This window comes from Mesoplodon mirus (assembly GCF_964341445.2).
Source record: "Mesoplodon mirus genome assembly, chromosome: 5".
Lineage (NCBI taxonomy): Eukaryota > Metazoa > Chordata > Mammalia > Artiodactyla > Ziphiidae > Mesoplodon > Mesoplodon mirus.
In genome coordinates, this window is record NC_138980.1 from 67,698,084 (window position 1) to 67,714,315 (window position 16,232).

General features: G+C 50.1%; 2 protein-coding genes across 3 annotated transcripts; one reads left to right on the forward strand and one right to left on the reverse strand.

Annotated features, from left to right (window-relative positions):
* Nucleotides 1-1,016: 1,016 nt before the first annotated feature.
* Nucleotides 1,017-2,989, reverse strand: SMIM33 (small integral membrane protein 33; the record flags this gene model as incomplete). The annotated part of the gene is made up of 2 exons (XM_082623294.1): nucleotides 1,017-1,644; nucleotides 2,981-2,989. The coding sequence occupies 2 exons, from the start codon at nucleotides 2,987-2,989 to the stop codon at nucleotides 1,165-1,167; spliced, it is 489 nt and encodes a 162-aa protein (XP_082479420.1). The 3' UTR covers nucleotides 1,017-1,164.
* A 1,629-nt stretch (nucleotides 2,990-4,618) lies between these two features.
* On the forward strand, nucleotides 4,619-12,330 carry ECSCR (endothelial cell surface expressed chemotaxis and apoptosis regulator). Of its 2 annotated transcripts, XM_082620421.1 has the most exons (10): nucleotides 4,622-4,775; nucleotides 8,056-8,091; nucleotides 8,333-8,383; nucleotides 8,533-8,592; nucleotides 9,574-9,621; nucleotides 10,249-10,362; nucleotides 10,747-10,845; nucleotides 11,056-11,092; nucleotides 11,716-11,812; nucleotides 11,983-12,330. In XM_082620421.1, exons 1-10 carry the CDS (start codon nucleotides 4,715-4,717, stop codon nucleotides 11,989-11,991), a joined length of 612 nt encoding a protein of 203 aa, XP_082476547.1. In that variant the 5' UTR covers nucleotides 4,622-4,714; the 3' UTR covers nucleotides 11,992-12,330. The 2 variants fall into 2 exon arrangements, with proteins under 2 accessions (XP_082476548.1, XP_082476547.1); XM_082620422.1 differs by lacking the exon at nucleotides 9,574-9,621 and having other exon boundaries at nucleotides 4,619-4,775.
* The last annotated feature ends 3,902 nt before the right edge of the window (nucleotides 12,331-16,232 follow it).

Here is a 16,232-nt window from a genome sequence, read left to right on the forward strand (position 1 = left end):
GCACACATTACAATCACCGTCTCTGTTCCTCTTCATCTTCTGTTATTTCTCAGAGTCCTTGACTGTGCTGGGGTCTCACCGAGGAGAGTCCCCAGGGTTGACTTGTTGCCCTGAGGTGTTCCCCAGAGTAAAGCACCCAGAAGTTCCTCCATAAATGTCTGTCTGCATGTTCTTGACTGCACATAAGTGAGGCTCAAAGGTGTCAGGGAAAGGGGTACTTTTCCAGAGAGCCACTGGGAGGCTCTGTTCTGCCTTCCTGGCTTCCTGCATCTTCCCAGTCTCCATGTCCCGACCGCTGCAGGGATCCCCACCCCTTCCTCTCCCCAGACAACCTCCATGGAGCTCCTTTTCCTTTCCTGTTTTCCCACCAGCTGGAAGATTCTGGATCTGGGAAATGTCCTGGGATAAATGCTAGGCTAGTTCTAACAGGCCAATGAGCACAGAAAGTGGGAGGTATTGAGAGCCCCCCCCCACCAGTTTCCTCTATCCCATCCTGGGAAGGCAAGATAGAGTCTTGCTCCAAGATAGTGGGGGCAATTCAAAGACAATTTGGGGAGCTATGATTGGTGCTTGGGGTTTTTAAGGGCCTTGGAAGTTGTTGGCAAGACCTGGGCCCTGACAGCCAAAGGTAAAGGGTAACAGATTTTCCTTCCTTTCCTGAGCCTCAGAGAAGGCAGACCCCTGGGTTCTTTGCCTTGGCTCTCCCTGGCTGGCCCTCACAGGCTGTGGGGACGGGTCCTCTACCAGGAGCCTCTGACATCCCTGCACAGGGGTGGGGTGGGTGGTGGAATCTTCCAAGCTAGACTCACTTTGACACCAAAAGGGGAGGAGATGAGGAGTGGAGGAGGGAGTAGGAACTCAGGGAGGGAGTAGGAACTCAGTGAGGGAGGTTCAGTGGTCTGGTGGTCGCTGAAGAGGAGGGGGTACGTTTGTAAGGGCAACTTGGGCCCTGGGAATGCTCACAGCAGCACTCAAGCTTCTTTTATTTCTTTGGTCCACAACAGGGCTTTCTGTATAAATACTCTGCTGAGAGGGCAGCTCCAGCTAAGTCCAAGTGTGCCCTTCCGAAGCTTTGATGCCCAGGCCCCAATTTGCTTTTGCCCTAATTCTCTGTCCAGTTTATTGTTCTGAGCCAGGTCAGGCCAACTTTCCAAAGTCTCCCTCCTACAGGAATGTGACTTCATCAATGCTGAACCTGGGCCCATCTGGCACAGGGCAGGAGTCAGAGCCAGGAGGTTCCTGCTGGGGATCTTCATGACTGTCCTGACGGCCCAGCACTCGCCAGTGGGTGAGAGAGATGCCGCCCTCTGGCTTTGGGGATGGTGGCTCTGTGGCGAGAGTGGCATGGCCCTTGTGCAGCCTTGGCCCAAAGTGGACTGCCACCACGATACAGACTGCCAGCAAGACAAAGGCAGTGACAATGACAGTTAGCAGGGGCAGCCCGACCCCTTGAGGTGGTTCCCAGGCCCCGCTCAGCACCTCCGGAAGCTGCCTCTGGGGCACCTGCCCCGCTGAGCCGTTCACAGCTGCAGAAAGCCAGGGATGGTGGCCAGCCTGGGAGGGAAGCAGCAGGTGGAGAGGGTGACATGGGCACGTACACACAGAAAAAGACCAAAATAGAGAGAGAGAGACACTCAAAGGGAACTGAGAGAGAGAGAGAAAGAGAGAGAGAGAGAGAGACAAAGAAAGACAGAGAGAAAAGTAAAGACAGAGAGAGAAGAGAGAGACAGAGAATCACAGAGATAAACACACATAACAATAGAAAGAATGAAAGAAAAAGACAGAGGGGGATACAGAGAGAATGAGAAAGATACAAAGATAGAGACAGAAAGAAAGAGATAAAGAGACAGAAGAGAAGATAGATGCAGAGAGACAGAGACAGAGGGTGGAAAAAAACAGAGATAAGGCAACAAGGTCATTCAGAAAGGGACAAAGAGAGGGGCTTTATTACAGGCTGGCATATAAAGTTTGCCTCCTCCCCCCACCCCGACCCCCTGCCAAGTCCCCTCCCACTGCTCTCTCTTCCCAGGTCTTCAGCAAAATTCCTAAATAGATCTTATGTCCTGGGTCAGGAATCTTAGCACACCATAGGCTGCTGTCCCATGTCCTGGCCAGGGGGTAGTGAACAGCTATTCCTTAAAGTCCCAGGAAAAAGGAGTCATTGTGTCCAGCAGCATACGTTCCCACTACTCTCCACACACAGAGTAGGAAGAGGGGTGTACCCCGAGGAGAGGGAGAGAGGAAGAGGAGGCACGAACCCCAGAGGCTTGGAGTAAGGCAAGAGCTATACCCCAAAACACCCCACTCAGAATCAGGTTCAGGGGCCTGGAGGGGAGGGAATGCCCAGTGTGGATTCCTGGCTTTGTCCAAGATGGACTGAGGAGACCCCACGCCAACCTCTGTTCTCTTCCAGGGTCTTCTACCAAAAGCTGGGGGTCATGATCCCTACCTCTGTCTGTCTCTATCCTGCTAAGTATTGAGAGGGGGTTGGGGGGATTACCATCAAGGTAGCAAACCTCCAAATTGTAAGCCCCAGAGCTGGCGAAGTTATCACAGGCTCAAGAAACTATCTCTTTAGTCTTCTCTTCCCCAGCTGGACCTTGAGGAGCAGACCCTTGAGGTGGAGCCCCTCCCCTAACCCTGAACCCTCAGCCTGGCCATCCCCATGGGTAGGCACCTGGGGTCCAGGAAGGGCTGGCCAGGACAAACCCACTCCCTTTAGTTCCTGAGTCACACTGTCCACCCCATCCCTCCCCAGTACCTGTCTCTTGGCATCTGGAAAGCTCAATACCTACCTCCCCACCCTTGAAATTGAAAGTCAGAGCTCTCTGGGGCCCAGGCCACAGAGCCCCCAGGCCAGGGGGTGGGGAAGCAGCTCCGGATGTACAGGGGAAAAAGGGAAGCACAGGCTGGTGAAAGGCTTGGGGCCCCTGGGGGGAGTCTCACCAGCCTGGCAGGAGGGAGTGAGCTGAGAATCTACCTGATGCATTGTCCGGCTGCACAAGGCTCCCTCAGGACTGGCGGCCAGCTGGGCAAAGGAGAGCCTGCCTCCCCAGCTCGGTCCCTACCCGGAGCTGCCACGTCTATGGGGCTTATGGGGCACACACCCTCTGCACACACAGCCTCAACGCTCTCTCCTGCGCTTTTACTTCCTCGAACATCTGGACTACCCTGAGCCCAGCCCTCAACTCTGACAGTGCTTTGACCTTACTCCTTGGCACCTCCTTTCATGCCCCCTGCCAGCTTCAGGAGCCTAGGTCTGCCTGCCCGTACCTCCTCCACAAGATCCCAGGCACTTGGCCAGTGCCTGAATCCCGTCCCTCCCCCCACCAGGACTTGCCTGCTCTCTATCCCAACTGATTCCTTGAAGTCATTGTCTTTGATTTTTTTTTAAAAAAAGCGATTTCTCAAACACACTGGAAAGCGCAGACTATAATATACTAAATCTCTCTGGCGCAACCACTAGTTCTGTTCATCTCAATAGTCTGTCACATTGATTTCAAAAAATTTTAAGGACTAAAACATTACAAATAAAATAGAAGCCCCACTCTTTGACCTCTCCCCTCCTTCTTACCGTAGGGATAAATATCTTGTTGAATTTGATATTTATCATTCCCATGCAAGGCATTCTTTTCTCTTTGGGTTCTTTGACTTTCACAAATATAAATTCTGGTATGTCTCTTTGCACTTGTCTATAATTTCATTTGTGAATGTGTGTGCTTTAATGCATCCAAGTCACAAAAAGTGCCCACCAGTCTCTCCTCTCCCCGGAGACAGTTTATAAAGGATAGTTTTGGGTTCCCAACTAACTCCGTGGGACCAGCCATCCTTCAATCTGTCCCTCGCTGTGCATGCACCACCCTCTATTCCAGTCTGGAGACCAGGAGACCCCCCAGGAACTCCCCTCACCCAGTGATTTGATCCCAGGAAGTAAGATGTAGCCTCCTGATTCCTTGTCTCTCAGCCCAGCTGCTACACACCCTAACATTTAGGGACTCCACTCAGACCTCCAAGCTCACTTAAGCTGCTGGTCATTGGGCTGCTGACTTGACCTGCAGAGTGAGTGCAACTGGCTGGCTGGATGCTAACGACAGGGTGCTGTTGGAGCACAGGGAACACCTGACCCCAGTGTGAGGGGAGGGCTGAGGGAGGGATGCTTAGAACATGGTCCTCTTGTTTTTCTATTCAGAATAACAATAATGTTTGTAAGTTCTCCCTGAAAGATGTAGGGAGTCCCATCTGCATCCGGAGCCCTGAGGAGGGAGAGGCAAGTAGAGGATTCAGCCTACAGAGGGTGGGCGGCCGGTGGACCGAGCTATAGGGCTCAATGAAACAGAGTTACACTCCAAGAAAGCCTCCAGGTGGTGTACGGAGGGACCGATGGATCCCCATGGAGGGGAAGAGAGGAGGCACGGGGCCAGGTTGCCATCGCTGGCTTTTGGGCACAGGTCCTGGAGGAGACCACGGTGGCCCTAGGCCAGGCCACGAGGAGCCGGGGCACAGGCGCGGCTGTTTCAGCCTTACATCCTCAACTGGGCTGCTGGGCTGAGCAGGGCCCCTGGAGCCAGTCCCAATCTGTTTCCTTCTATTCTTTGACAGGAAGCTCTGGAGAGTCAGCCCCCACCCCCATCCTGCCCCAGCACTCCCTCTCTCTTTTCCACTATGGACAGAGCCTCCGCACAGAGGCTGCCTGCCTGCCGCAGACCCAGCTGACATGGGGAGCGTCGGAGAAACGCAGCTGTGCTGGGCCATCCTGGGCTTCCTCCTGCTCCAAGGTAAGAGGCACCTGCCACTGTCCTTCAGCAGCTCCTCTCCTGCGGCCGGCAGTCCTGGGCGCCTGTCTCTCCTTCAGGACACACACCACACAGGCTCTGCATCCAGGGCTTCGCTCACCCGCTCACCCGGAGGGAAATTCCAGAGCCTTTTTGTGAAGGGGATCACTTGGCTTGGGAGCTGGTCATTCCCAGGCAGCAGTAAAATAGAGGTATGGTTAGACTCTTTTGTGGGACATTTTCCAGGGTGAACTGGGGCCCCCGGAGAGGCTGGCCCCCTGAAATGTGGGAGGTGACTGTCTTGGTGTGAGGTTGAGGCTGGAAAGCTCCTTCCAGGGTGTCCTAGCACAAAACTGTCTATACCTTGGCTTTACAGGTGATCTTTTTTCTTCTTTCATATAAGGAGTAACAACCTGGGATTTCCAAATATTGACTTTATGCTCAAATCACAGCAAGAGGGATTCAGGTTAGATACAAAGAACCATTTGCCAAAGAAGATGTACGCATTTCATCTAGGAGGCCAGATGAAATGACCCCCAGAGGAAATGACTTGGGAACAACACTTCTCAGATAGAGCTCTGCTAACTGATGAGTTGTGAAGCAGCTCATAAGGGGTCCTCTAATTAGGGAGCGGTTTCTGGGAAACATGAGAAATCCAGGAGATTCTGACTCACAGGGCAGAAACTTCCCTTTGGTCATCCCTTCCCCACCCCCACCTCACCCTCCACAGGTCCTCTGTGGAGGATTTATGAGCATGTGCTCAAAGCAGCAGAAGGGGGTTCAAGAGTATTTGGATGGGGAGGGAGGATGACGGTTTCTTGGCGGCGGATGAGAGGGCCCAAGGTCCCCAGTGCTCTGTCTCCTGGAGAGGTTAGACATTTTTCTAAAAGCCCAAGGACTGGGGATAAAACTCTGATCACCCCATTCCTATTCCCCCCACCCCCTCCCGGGAGGATAGAGTCACACATCTGATCTGGGGCTGGGGGACTAGGCTGTCGTAGAAACCTCAGAAATGGCAGAGGAGGAGATTAAAAGGTGAGACCCACGAGGGGGCATTTTCACAAACCTAGGCTTCTCCCAGCTTCCCTACGTGCCATCCTGTCCCAGCCAAGCCCCAAGGTTAGGAATGTCCTGAGTGATTCTACCTGAGCTGCAGTCACCCTGGAGTATCCTAGGATCTCACAGCCCTCGCTGTTTCCTTCTTTTGGTGGACTGGAGAATCTTTTTGAGGATATTCAGGCCCACAAAGAGACGTGACTGTGGAGACACAGATTCAGGGCAGACTTGAAACTTGGAGGATTGGAGAGAAGGGGGCAATATTTTAAATGTTTAGATTTTCTTGAGCATGAACTGTCAGGCCCTGTGTTAAGTGCTTTATGTGCCTTTTCCTAACCTCACAACGACTTTTGGGCTACTAAAATCACTTGCATTTTAAAGAAGAGAAAACTGAAGCCCAGGTCAGACAGTAAGTGACAGAGTCAGGGCTTGAACTCAAGACTGTCAGACTCCAAAATCCATGAGTTTAACTATTAAACTACGCTGCTGAGGAAAACAGTGTGGTGGTGGTGAAGAGGGGGAAGAGAGAGGCTGGCAGGGAGTGAAGCAGGTAGGGATTAGGGAGGGGAGACAGGAAAGTAAGATATCCCTGTGCTTAGTGGTCAGAGGCAGACCGGCCTATAGAAACAGATGCTCCCCAAGTCCCTCCTCTACTCACAGAGGAATCCACTGTTGACAAAGTGTTCTGGTAGGGGGAGGGGAGACGGGAGACAAAGAGAGAGCAGGCCACTGGGACTCAGAGCTTGTGACTTTGGAACTCCTTCTAAGACACTAGTTTTGCTTCTAGATAAACGCAGGAAGGCAGTGAACTGTGCCTTCCCACTAAAAACTAGTGATCACCTTATAGAACAAAGATGGTACCTTAGATATGCTTGATCAATAACTGATAGATTTTTTTTTTTTAAAGACATGCCTCAGATTGAAAAATGTTCACCCAGGGTGATTCCCCAACTGGGAAGAGTTCTCTCTAGGCTGGGGCACCTAGAAGTTTTAATTCCCCTCTTGATGGCCCCACCCAAGGAGGGAATGGGGCTATGAGAGATGGTGACCTGGAAAAACACAGCCCTGGCTTTGGGCAAGCTTGGGCTTGGAAGCAATTAATTCTACACTATCCAAGTGATAGCCCCATGGAGGAAGGCAGTGGCTGAAGAAAATAAACTAGTGGGCTGCCCCAGGCTGGGCAGGTCCCTGGCCCTCAGCAGCCTCTGTTCACCGGGGCCTGGGGTCCCAGGCTTGGTACTCCCCTGATGATGAGGGGCTGAGGGAGCAGGAGGCCAGGCCAGCGGCTGCAGTCCCAGCCCAGCTAGTGGAGGACGGGAACCCAGCTGGGCGGCTCCACTTCCCCACGTTGTTTTCCTTTCACATTGTTCACAGGTTTCAAGAATGATTTCATTGTGGAAAATGAGCAAACACAACCTGACCTTTCAGATCCCACCACACAGGGGACACGTATATTGACACACAGCACACATGTACATCTGCATGGAGGTCCGCAGGCACACTCATGCACACACACAAAGGAGAACAAGGCCTTGTGACTGGGGCCTCCTGATAATTGCCTCTTCCCTGGGTTTGGCTAACAGTGACCATTTCTGAAGTAGCCTCTACCTGTTAGAGTAAACTGGAGGCTCATTCTAGAATTTCCTTGCCTCCTGTATGTACCTCAGAACTTGCTTCCTGTGTAGGCTCTTTCCTCCAGCTGGAGGGGCAGAGAGACAGCCCAGGTACCAACCCCAATCCCTCACCTCATCTTATTCACCACATCTTTCCATCCCCTTCCCTTGGGGCAAGACCAGGATGACAGTATTCACAGAAAAGGGATGGCCCCATGGTAGTGTAGTGAGAACATTAGCTAGAGACCTGGAGTTCTGGGTCTTTGTCTAGACGTGGCAGGTCACTGGCCCTCTGTCCTTGGACGTATCACTACTTTAGAATAACCTTCCCCTGCCCTTGTGTCTGGTTGGTATATAACCCATGTGGGACTGAAGAGACAGGAAAGGACTCTAGGACACTGAACCATGAGGTGGTGGTGATGGTGTGATTGAGTCACAGTCTCAGAGGAAGCCAGCGCCATGAGCTGGAGTCACATCCTCTAGCCTACTGCCAAGGGTATCTGCCTTCTAGTGTTGGAGGCTGGAAGCCAAAAGGCCTGGGTTCTTCTCCGGGGGGGTGAAGGCTGGGCAGAAGGCTCACCAAGCTAGTCTACATGTTCTGCTTTCTCTTGCAGGCCACAACTCCCAGCCCGCGACAACTAGCCCTCAGGGTAAGACCAAAGACACAGGGCCTACTCCAGCATTCTGGCCTGGGAGCTGAGGAAAAGTGGAAAGAGCTCCAGGCCTGTTTTGGCACTAATCTTTCACATGCCTTGAGAGAGGAGAGAGATGACAGGTTGGGGCGTGGGGCGGGGGAGGAAGAAAGACTAGAAAATACCAGCTTAGCAAAGGAGAGAGGCCGATGGAGCTATAGGAGGCAACGGACCCTCAGTCTCAGATGATCTGTTTCAGGAAACTTCAGCAGTCATAGTCCAACCACAGAGCCAACTTCCTCCCAGACAGGTGAGTGAGTGTGGTTGCCTAGGGGCCAAGCCCTGTCCCTTGCCCAGCCCTTTAGATCTGCTTGGAGCCCAAGAGTTCTCGGGTGGGCTAGGGAGTGTGGTGTCACCAAACCTGCCCCCCCTCCAGCTGCCCTCCACTTGTACTTGCAGGAGACGGTCCTTCCGCAGAGCCTAGCTACTCAAGCCGTCTGTCCAGCACCGATATCCCAGGTACTCTGCCACTCAGATTTCAGATGCCATCCAGGGAGGGTCCAGCGAGGAGGCAGACACAGTTTCTGCTCTAAAGGACAATACAGATAAGTGGAGGACCAGACAAGCAAATAGGACCTCATATTGACAGTTACAAAGCAGGGTGAGAAGGTCCGTGATGAGCGTAAGCCGAAGGTGCTATAGGAACCCGGGCAACATTAGCCACTTCAGACTTGGGGGCCAGACATCCCAGAGTGAGTGATCTCTGAAGCTGAGGCCCAAGAAGGAGTTAATCAGATGAAGATTGTGGGGTGGAGGGTGGTAGGGCATATCCCAGGGAGAGGGAACTGCAGAGGTAAAGGCCCAGAGGAACTGAAGGCAGATTTGAGGCTAAAGAGCTTCCCTGCACACATGCTGGTTGAGGCCCTAAGCAGGCCACGCATGCTTCCTAATCTGCAGCAGCTCCAGAGAAGCCCTCACAGGTCTCCATGGAAGCCAGTAAACCCATGACTCTGAGTTCAAGCACCGTGGCCGGTCACCCCTGTCCTTGCTGGGACTGACTTGGTCCCAGCCACAGAAGCACACATCAGGACTCCATGAGTACCTGGGACTGGGGGTGAAAAACCCTGAGTCATGTCTGGCTGGGTTCCTTCTTCCCGCCTCGGGAAGCCCAGGTCCTGCCCCACAGTGAGGGTTCTCAAGGCCAGGATCCACACCAGTGGTACCCTGCTTTGGGAGAGAAGTAGAGAGGCTTGGGGTGGGGGGGAAGTGGAGAGAGGAACTGGTCTCAGTGAAGGTAAAAGGAGCCTGGACTCAGGACTGATAAAGACATAGAACGGGTAAGCCGGGGGTAGGAGAACCCAAAATGTTGGAAAGGGAGGCAGAAAAGGCGGGAAAGGGCTACACGCTTCTCAGGGCAGGTTGGCCTTCACCCAGCAGCATGGGAGAAAACTAGGAGGGGGTGGACACCCTCCATCTGGGCCCTCCTGTTTCCTGGTGCAGGCACAGGTGTCCCAAGCAGCGGCAAGAGCAGTGACAGTACAAGCAGAGGTATGTCCTGTCTGTGCCCACAGTGAAGAGCACCCTGACCCTTTCTCTCATACCAGCCCTTGGCTCTGGGGCTTTTTTACACTTCCAGACTTATTTAGGAGTTGGGTGAGGATAAGGAAGTGGAATAGCAATCAGGCCTGCAGTAAATGTGTTGAAGTGGGGCAGAGATGGGTGACCATACCGTTTTTTAAGAGCACCAGAAACTTGTGCCCTTTAACTGGCAGCCTGGCTTGTTAGGTCAGTGCCAGGGGACAAACATCTGATGCCCTTCCTTCCTTCCACCTCAACCTTTGGCAAAACACAGATGGCTCCCCCTTGCCCGGTCTGGCTCCCTATCTCTGCAGCATAAATCCCTTTCCTCTGGACCCCACGGGTGTGGTGGGAAGAGCATAATGAGAGAAGCATCCTGAATTTTCTGAAGTCCTCTGGAACTAGGAACACGAGCAACCAGCAATGCTCTTCACGTGATCCCACATCACCCAGTTCTGAAGGGTGGGAGGAAGTCTTTTTGGTAGGGCATGAGTTCTCTCTGCAGTCCTCTAACTGGGGGAAGTGGGAGGGGACCAGCTTTCTCATATAGACCACATCAGTCCCTTCGCTGATACCCCCATCCCTACTCCCTTTTAGACACCTCTCACAATGTGACGTCCAAATTACCCACCATGAGTTTGAGGACGAGAGAAGACTTGACGATCCTGCCCAGCCCCACGTCAGAGACGGTGCTCACTGTGGCTGCATTCGGTGAGAGGGAGGAGAAGGTGGGGAGTGGCAGGGGACCTCACGCCTGAGCTGACTTGGACTCTAGGACTCAAGTTCAAATCTTGTCCATTTGGTTTAGGAGGGTTTGGCTGATGAGGAAGACGCTGGTAGGAAGGAACCTCCACTGGCCCTCCACTCAGCTCTTCTGGACTCTGATGGGCTCCATGTTCTTAAGGGAGGATGGGGCAGGGCTGTGGAGCCAGAAATAGCAGGCGGAGAGCTCATTCATTCAACAGAGAAGGGGAATTCACTTTACTCCTAGAGCCTGTCTACACAGCACTTAGCTGGGAAGGGAATTTGGACTCCTGTTGCCCTCTTCTGTCCTGTCCTCCACTTCTCCTTCACCCCATCCTTTTCCCTATTCAGGTGTTATCAGCTTCATTGCCATCCTGGTGGTTGTGGTGATCGTCCTGGTCAGCGTGGTCAGTCTAAGGTTTAAATGTCGGAAGAACAAGGAGTCTGAAGGTACATGCCCTGACCCTCAGGGCCCCCTTTGCCTCTCTTTTGATGAGGGACCCAGAGCTAGATTCTGGAACTGACACCCAGCCTGGAGTTGAGGGAAGGAATGGCACCACTAGGGGAAATGGGAGGGTCCACTGGGTGGGCTTTGAGGGGCAGATTGGGCTTCTGAGTTACAGCCTGTGACCCCCAATCCATGCCTTTGGATTTTTACAGATCCCCAGAAACCTGGGAGTTCGGGGCTCTCTGAAAGGTAAGACTGTCAGAGGTATAAGGGAAGAATCATCTACTGACCTCTTACTCCCCCATTCCAAGAAGGACCAACACTTCCTGCCTTCACACACACACACACCCACACCCACACCCACACACAGAATCTTGACAGCCTCACCGAGACCAGGGCTCGGGCAGGTGATGGACTGGAACACTTCAGCCCCAAGACTAAGTCTCTATAACCCCTTCGTGAAAAGTGCAGGAATTCAGATTCTAATATACTCCTTAAACAAGAAGGTACTTATTTAAGGAACCACTTGTTGAATACCTTATATGTGCCAAGCACTATGGTAGAAATTTTTGTAATATCTCAAATTCTTAGAGGAGTTCTTCAAGGCAGATATTACTGCATTTTACACATTTAAAAAATTAAGACTTAGGAGAGGTTGGAACTTGGTGAAGATCACACAAGTAGTAGGTAGCAAAACTAAGATTTAAACACATGTCTTTGGGGCTTCAAAGCACACACTCATTTCATTATAGTCCACCACCAAAATAAAGGTTTCTTAAAACAAATGTTAAGTTTCACAACCCTCCAATTCCTTGACCCCCATTGCCCTACAGCTCCTTCTGTCTATAACCCATGTTCTCTTCCTTCCCCAGCTGCTCCACAGCCAATGGAGAGAAAGACAGCATCACCCTCATCTCCATGAAGAACATCAACATGAATAATAGCAAAGGATGCCCCTCAGCAGAGAAGGTGCATTTTTCCTGGTTCCTTCCTCCCTTCTCCCTCCTCCTCCTCCTTTCAGGCTCCACTTCCTTAACCAGAAAGGAGATACTTTCAAAGATCCAGGTTTTTCTCTCCTCTTCCCTACCCCACCACTCCCAGTTAACTTCATCCATCCTCATTATGTATTTATTTTGCAGGTTCTTTAAAAACGACCTTGGGTCCCTGTGGATCTGACGATGATGCAGCTTCCCTGTGACTGTAAGAAGGAAGGCGATGGGATGGGTAGAGGCAATAAACTAGATATAAGTTATTTTATTGTTTCACATCTACTCCCAGATCTAAAGGACATTAGCATTCCTCCAGATCTGGGAGCAAGCTGCCAGCATTAGAGACTCTTTCCCACATGGACAGTCACCCTAGAAACACAGCATGCTCCTCCTACCATCTCAAAGTCACAGGGAGGAGGAGTCTATAGGGCCAGAGCAAGGAAAATGACAGTGAATTGGTCCTTTCTATTTTGCATTAAAATTATTTTCTAGCCTGCAGTCTAATTTCTTTTAAGGTCTATGTTCCCATGGGTATTTCTTAACAGAGTGTTCTAACAGCTCTGGGGCCTCCTTTTGTAGGTAAGGCATGTGTGCAAGTTTCTACCCCCGTGGGGAGCTCTCTGAGAAACCTGGGAGGTGGAGAGAACTTTTTGTCAGGTCTGCCTTGTTTCACCTGGTTTATTAAGTAGTGACGAGGACTAACCACTCCAACAGAAGGGAGAGAAAAGGAGCTGTAAACAGTGATCACTGTCACCAGTAAAGAAGTTTTAAGTTTGGAGAGTGAGAACATGGGACACATAACGCATTCTGATTAGAAAACTCCGGTGACAAGAGCTGAATAATATAAGGGCAAATGTCCTCTGCCTGCCCCAGGTAGACTTGCCTCATTTTGGTCCTAGCTGTGGGAATAGCACTGGGAAGGTTTGGAGCGAGGATAGATCTGTGACTTTGTAAACCCAAATCCACTCCCTTTGCCCCACACAACTATGATTTTTGCGTCCAAGACACAGAATGATGTCTCACAAACACTGTAAACTTGTTTCAAGAGAATAAGAATGCAGTTATCTTAGTCATCTCTACCATGACACTGGTTTGGAAATGAATCTTGGTTGGGGAGAGTCAATGCAAGAGTCATCTGGGTATGTCTACATGGAGTGCTACAGGCATCTGGTTGATGGCAGTTTAGAACATAGATTACCCATTCTGAAGGAACCATATGCTATTTTTTTCTGGATTTAGTCTCTGCAAGGAGAGAGAACGCTTAGAACAGAAAGTTTCACTCTACTTGTCTCAGTGAAACTATTAAAGTGGCCTGAAGAAACCTACTGGATTCTAAAATTGTCTAGGGCAGAGGATTTCATAACCTGCTCATGTCTGTAGCTCCCATGTGGTACACTGTGCTCAGCACACCAGAGATCATGAAAACTGGATCTTGAGTGCAGGAAATCTAGTCAAAAGGCTGGGCTCTGACACAGACTTGTAGCTTGATTTTGGCGAAATCATCCCAATCTCTGAGCCTATTTTCTTACTTTTAAAATGAGCTGGGTAGACTACCTGGCCTTCACTATCTTTTTGGGTTCTTATATTTTACAGTTCTAGAAACTCTAGATGTAAGAAAAAATGAACACAATCTTTTAAGTAGAGATCACTCTGGGTGGGAGCCAGAGACAAGTCTTGGGTGACTCTAGGACTTAGATTCTCTGGACTTAGATTTTCCTGCACGTTCATGTGTATTAATGTGGAAGAATGATCCCGACCTGGCCCTGTCTCTCTCACAGGCTACTTGGTAGGTAAAATGGAATAGTAAACGTGGAGACACTTGGGAAGTAAAAGTACTAGCTGGCGATTGCAGCAGACAACATGGAGTACCACCACACAGGTTCCACTTCAGGATCAAGACCCTTGATCTTGAATTGCTGGGAGTGTTGGCTGCTGAGGGCTCATAGCTGACTGATGACCAGTTGATAGGGTGGGGAGGTGGGGATGAAGACCTGGACCCCTTGCCTCAATTTCTCCCTCTGCTTAATCCTGCTTCCCTTATTCCTCACAATTGTAGTTCCAGGAGCACTCACCAATAAATCTTCAGCATGCAAATCTCAGAGACTCTATTTCCTGGAGTACCCAACCTATGACAGCAAGACTATAGCATTTTAAAAAACAATTCAGATATATTTTATTTAAGCCACAGTGCAAAAAACATGTGACTTCCAAGCTAGTTCCAGCACAAAAATCCATCATTGGGACAGAACTCTGCAGGTGACCTAACAATGTCTAGAAGTACTGGATTCTGTTTGAATTGTTATTGTTATTCTGACTGCCATGGGTACTTAGTTCAGCTGCTTATCATGCTGGACTAATTAGGTCAAGGACATGGTTTTCATTCTAGGTAAGTTGACGTCTTCAATATAAGGCCACAGACTTCCCCCTGACTCTGGACAATGTCCTGCAAATATGAGCTGTTAGTCCTAAGGTATTTATATATGGGAGAGATGGGGTGAACTTGTATTAGTATGAGATTGAAAGGCTTTTACCCTGAAACTGACATTGCAATACCACATTAGCCATGTTGATTTTCCCATTGCCAAATAACTACCCTTTGGAAAGGGGTTGAGGATGAATTCACTTAATGCTGAATTCCGCTCTCTGGTAAATTATATTAGACAGGGTTCTGCTGGAGGATCCTACTACTTATGTAAATACAAGACTCCACCTCTGACAGGAAATCCAAGTATATATAGCCTTTCCCTGCAGCTTCCCTGAGACCACATCTCTTCCTTTATGTCTAGACAACAGGATGGTGGCCATTTAGAAGACAGCTTCCTCCCTATTCTAACACAGGACTAAAGGGCCCCAAAGCAGGAACGGGCGGCAGGCATGGGTGGTTGCTGCGTGTTCTTCCCTTGCTTCTCCCCTCATCCTATGGGGGGGGCAATCAACAAGCCAGCTCAGGAGCACAGGCCCAGTTGAAGAGAGGGATCATTTACTCAGTATCTTTCTTCCAGGGCTGGATGGGGCAGCACCTCAATCATATAGGGCACATGGCAAACCTCAATATCACCAGAAAAAATTCACTACAGTTCAACAAGTTTTTCTAAAAGTAAGAAGAGAAAACTGATAGAAATTCGAGGCTGGCTCTAGGTAAAATGGTTTAGCAGGTAAAGAGTCACTGCAGGGTCCCCAGCCTAGGTCTAGAACACAGTTTCCCAAAGCCAGGCTAGTACTACTCAATTCTATTTGAATCTGCTGGAAAACATTGTGTGCCTCTGCTCAGTAGTTTCCCCTGGATCTGTGGATGTCCTTTCTTAGCTCTTTGAACTTCTTTATGCACCTACCTTCCTCTCTTTGAGAACTGCCAAGTTCTTGTCCTTTATTTCCTTCCCAGGTGCTCTCACTCTTCCTGCTGATTGCTTTCCCCTGGCACCTCTATCTGGAGGCTGTTGAGCCCACAGCTTCCTCTTTTACCAAACACAGAGATTGAATTTGACAGTGGGAATTATTTTTGTTGCGTGGTTGGCATGCTTAAGCAAAAACTGGCACAGAAGTGTTCTAAGTGTTGAGGTTTGGAGTTCTAAGTTAGTCCTGGTGATATAGTCATAGAAAAATTCATCCAGAGGTGTTAATTGAGGTGTAAATGAGCTCTAGGATATTTGTGCATGGCAACACCTGAGAAGGTTGCAAGCTTAAACCATTGTTTACTGATCTAGGAGTAAATGAGCCATCTAGAAGAGGAGGAAGTGAGGTTTCAGAGGATGATGGGAAAGGTTGTTGAGGTACCAGACATTTTCAAGAGGCCCCAGCTTCCCAAATCTTGTCCAGCATTCTTGAACCTGGACTCTACTCCTAAGTAGCCCCATAATTTGTAGCACCCCTTCGCAATCCAATTCCCCCTACAATGCTCTAGTACCCCCACTCTCAACCAGATACCTCTGACTTCATGGTACTCTGACATCTTTGAGTACCTCCAGACCTTAGCCCTGTGCCCCTGGACTTCAAGACATATTCCACCTTCCCCTGTACATCTTCTAGATCAGTCTATCTAGCCTCCCTAAACCAAATACACTTCCTTCTTATATTCAACCACCTAAAAGATGTCCCTGATCAGACCCCTTGTCTGAAGAGCACAAGTGGCTTCTTCAGGACCCAGCCTTCTGAACACACTGATGCTCATATATCCCACAGCCATGACTGCAGGGAAGGGATGGAACTGCATACCACTGAAGGCATTTACCCTTTCAGTTTGTGTCTAGGGCTGTACATCTCCCCACTACACTCCAACTACCTAAGTAACTGCTGGTTGATATCATAATTGACATAACCAATTTGGTCTTCCTTGAATTCCAGGTAATTTTTTATTTGGGGATGTACATGATCATTTTTCACTTTTGCAGACCTGATTTTTG